The sequence below is a fragment of the Brassica oleracea genome, chromosome C7 (assembly GCF_000695525.1).
Source record: "Brassica oleracea var. oleracea cultivar TO1000 chromosome C7, BOL, whole genome shotgun sequence".
Classification (NCBI taxonomy): Eukaryota; Viridiplantae; Streptophyta; class Magnoliopsida; order Brassicales; family Brassicaceae; genus Brassica; species Brassica oleracea.
Window position 1 is genome coordinate 28862764 of NC_027754.1, and position 3916 is coordinate 28866679.

General features: G+C 38.9%; 2 protein-coding genes across 2 annotated transcripts; one reads left to right on the plus strand and one right to left on the minus strand.

Moving 5' to 3' along the window:
• Positions 1-384: 384 nt before the first annotated feature.
• On the minus strand, positions 385-1649 carry LOC106301624 (pentatricopeptide repeat-containing protein At4g38150). The gene has a single exon (XM_013738071.1). It carries the CDS (start codon positions 1608-1610, stop codon positions 741-743), a length of 870 nt encoding a protein of 289 aa, XP_013593525.1. The 5' UTR covers positions 1611-1649; the 3' UTR covers positions 385-740.
• A 124-nt stretch (positions 1650-1773) lies between these two features.
• LOC106301800 (ATP synthase subunit delta', mitochondrial) lies at positions 1774-3012 on the plus strand. Its single transcript, XM_013738278.1, has 2 exons — positions 1774-2140; positions 2524-3012. Exons 1-2 carry the CDS (start codon positions 1874-1876, stop codon positions 2866-2868), a joined length of 612 nt encoding a protein of 203 aa, XP_013593732.1. The 5' UTR covers positions 1774-1873; the 3' UTR covers positions 2869-3012.
• The last annotated feature ends 904 nt before the right edge of the window (positions 3013-3916 follow it).

The following is a 3916-nucleotide window of genomic DNA, read 5'->3' on the forward strand; positions in this document are numbered from 1 at the left end:
ACCAATAAATAAATTAAATTACTAGTAAATAATATAGGCGGTGTTCCGGCCATTATAACATGATATAAATAATAGTAGAGACGGTATACCGACCATTATAACAGGGTATAAATGATACAAATAAATTTTACCGAATCGCAGAGTGATCGTGCTGATAACGTGTTATGAAAAGAACTGGAATTTTATTATATCGCGAGAATTTGAATAAGGGCAAAATTTATACCCGTAGAATTTTTAACACTGATAGAAAGAGTTTATTATAGAGAGAAGAGAAGGGTGAGGGATGATCTTCTAAATCGATCGTTTATATAGAGAAAAAATCTACTGTACAAATAGTACAACGAGTCCCACATCTTTTTATATTTCAAACATTACGGCTCCTTCTTTTGATTTTCGTAACAGTTTTATATATTTTCTTGTAAAGCAAGAATATATAATACGAAAATCTGGAACCATGAAACTGGAACCTACCTGATCACATTCAAATCTGGCCGATTTAAAACATTAAAATAAAACTGAATCCACCTTAGATACGAATTCCTAAATTTGATCAAAGATGGTTCTAACTTCCAAGACTCAAAAGTCTGAAACTTTTGGAACCCATTTGATATAATATCTATCACAGGCCAAAGAAACCGAGGTAACCGAACTGGATAATCTAAACCCGCAGGTCTTTATTTTTTCTTTGTCCCAGGGTTGCGACTACAAGTCACGCACACATTATATGGAGACTGCAACAATCAGAAAGGTTTCTCGACTGGTTTCTTCTTGAAAATGGCTTCCCAAGCCAAGGACGGAAACGGCGCCGTCTTCTCCATGAAATCCTTGACGGTCTTCAAATTAACAGCAAATCCTTTCTGGTTCAACGTGTCAATAGCGGACTGGGCTTGTTCGACGCCCTTCTCTCTGCACAAGGCATCAACCAAACCAACGAAAGTGGCGACGTTGGGAGAGTGACCAGCCTCGAGCATCTCAACGCAGAAATCAACAGCTTCGTCAAGCATGTTGCAAGTGCACAACCCCTGAACCAAGACACCATAGCTGAAGGCATTTGGAGAAATCCCACTGGTCTGCATCTTCCTGAAAATCCTCTTAGCGTCATCGATTTTATGAGCCTTGCAAAAGCCCTCGACAACAGCAGTGTAGATAACCACCTCGGGGATTGTACCCTTGTCGCGCATCGACCCGAATAGCTTCATGGCTTCCTGTATAAGCCCATCTTTGCAGAGCCCATCGAGCATGGCTACAGCGTTAGGGATCAGACCTCCTTCCTTCATCGCCTTGAAGATCTCAACCGCGTCTTCGGGAGGCGCTATTGGCTGGCTTGTTTCCTCCTGAGGCTTTTGTTCCCGTGAAGAATCTCCCTCTTCCTGATGAACTACGCCAAGCTTGAACTGTTCGAGGAAGCCATGATCAGACACAGTATCTTGCGAAGGCTTAGCGGAGTTGGAAGATCTCTGCCCTCGCAAGGGTCTGTTGGGTAAAGGCTCGGGAGGGTTCTGCTGCTTATTGTCGTCGCCCGTTGAGATGAAGCGCGTAAACGGCGTCGTGGCACGGATCTTCTTCGCCATCTGCCTCGCAAACACGACGGCTTTCGAGGAGGGCACCATTGTGATTAGGGTTTGAATTGAATTGAACCCACAGTTCTTAGGCGAGACGATATACATATATTCTATCGATTAGTTAAATGGGCTATTAGTGGGCTTAACTAAGGCCTTTCTCAGTTTATGTAGTTAAAAATAAATAAACTCTGCTTCACTCGCTAATCTCAGCGCGTGAACTTCAGAGTCCGAGAACACTTGAGGAGTTAGTTACAAAGAGACTTCCCTATCTCCATCTGCGACGATAGAGTCATCACCACCAAATCGCCGCCATGTTTAGACAAGCTTCTCGCCTCCTCTCCCGATCCGTCGCCGCCGGATCCTCTAAATCAGCGACGGCTCGTGCCTTTTCAACGGAAGTTCCGTCGACGATCGATTCGACGTTCGTGGAGTCATGGAAGAAAGTCGCACCGAACATGGACCCGCCCCAGACTCCTTCTTCCTTCATGAAGCCTCGTCCGTCGACTGCCTCTTCGATTCCGACGAAGCTCACCGTCAATTTCGTCCTCCCTTACGCATCTGAGCTTTCCGGGAAAGAGGTCCGTTTCCATCCTCCTCCTCGATCGACGTTCGCATTTTTGATTTTCTAGGGTTTGATCTGGAATGTGTGTGGCTTTTTGTTTGTGATTCATATACGGATTTGTGGGAAGTGTAGAACAACATTTCAGTATTCAGATTCTCATAGGCTTATTCGTTTACAGATGAATATCAGTAAGTAGTGCATTCACTGTGTGTTTTCTCTTCATGGAGAATATACATTGGAAGATGTAATCATCCCATAGGACGTGTATATCATCTTTGTTTTGTTTTCTTGCCCGCAAAAAGTCAGATCTAAACCTAATAGCTCTTGATTGGTTTCTTTTCTTGTATATATCTAATCTTTGACTCAAAGCTGATTGGTATTCTCTTTGTTCGCTTCAAGGTCGACATGGTCATCATTCCTGCGACAACAGGACAAATGGGTGTTTTGCCTGGACACGTTCCAACAATCGCTGAGCTGAAACCCGGTATCATGTCCGTCCACGAAGGCACTGACGTGAAGAAATACTTCGTGAGCAGTGGATTCGCATTTCTCCACGCAAATTCTGTCGCTGACATAATCGCCGTTGAGGCCGTGCCGCTTGAGAACATTGACCCCAGCCAAGTGCAAAAGGGTTTAGCTGAGTTCACGCAGAAACTTGCTTCTGCCGCAACAGATCTTGAGAAAGCAGAAGCACAGATTGGTGTTGAAGTTCACAGTGCCATCAACGCAGCTCTCACAGGCTAAAGGGAAGGTTCACTCTCCCTTGCTATTTCTTCCAAGGAAAAGAAAAACAAAATCATTTGTTTTTTCAAATGATTAGTGAAAATCCCTTTTTTACTACTACAAATGATGGAATAAATTATAAATTGTTTTTTTTCCTCGTTTTAATTGCGTTGGAGTCTGATTGAATAAAAGATTTTGTTGAAGGCACAAACCAACAGAAAGAATCCTTGTGTTGAGAAACTATGTTCCCGAACTTATTAATGGTCTTCATTTCCTAATATTCTTTTATCCTCACTTTGGGTTATTTTTGCAATTTATTTTCGGAACGAAGAGTCCAAGTGTAGGTTTCCTTTGTTGAATATTACGCAAGACAGTGAAATCTGAACAGGCTAATTTATATCAGTTGGGCCTTCGAATGATTTGGGTCAAAGGAGCAGTTGAATAAAACAACAGATATTATCATATTATGGTGAATTTATCCCCGATATATAGATTCGACTCATTCGAAGATTTTTTTAAAAAAATTTAGTCTCACTTTTGTATTAACTACAAACTAGACCCTATAAATTTTCAGTTTTTAATTATTTATTTTATTAAATGATGTATTTGTAATATTCGTTCATATTATATTCAATAAGTAAATATTTTTTTTTGCATTTTAAACTATCTATTTTTTTACGAATGTGTGATATCATATAAAAAATATAAAAAAATGAGTATAGAGTTAATTAGATAATTTTAAAAACAGAAATTTTTCTTTTGTGTGCGATATCATATAAATAATGATCCGCCCAGTTAACAAAAATCATGATTATTTTATGTGTAATTTTTTTATTTTGACCATTTTCTTAAAACTATATTAAATTTTACATATTTTAATTAGAATATTTTTTATATCTTTACCTTTTTATTTGAAATGCAACTCAATATTTTTTTAACAATTATAACAAAATATTTAAAAAAATATTTTTAGAATTTGTTTGAAAAATATGAAAATTACATTTTAAATTAAAATTATCCTAAAATATGATAAGTTTTGATGTAAACGAAAACTCAAATTATGTCAAAA

Coding starts and splice junctions, on each gene's coding strand:
- LOC106301624 (XM_013738071.1), bottom strand. CDS start 1,610: ATGGTGCCCTCCTCGAAAGCCGTCGTGTTTGCGAGGCAGATGGCGAAG.
- LOC106301800 (XM_013738278.1), top strand. CDS start 1,874: ATGTTTAGACAAGCTTCTCGCCTCCTCTCCCGATCCGTCGCCGCCGGA. Junction 2,141..2,523: donor CTGAGCTTTCCGGGAAAGAG/GTCCGTTTCCAT, acceptor GTTCGCTTCAAG/GTCGACATGGTCATCATTCC.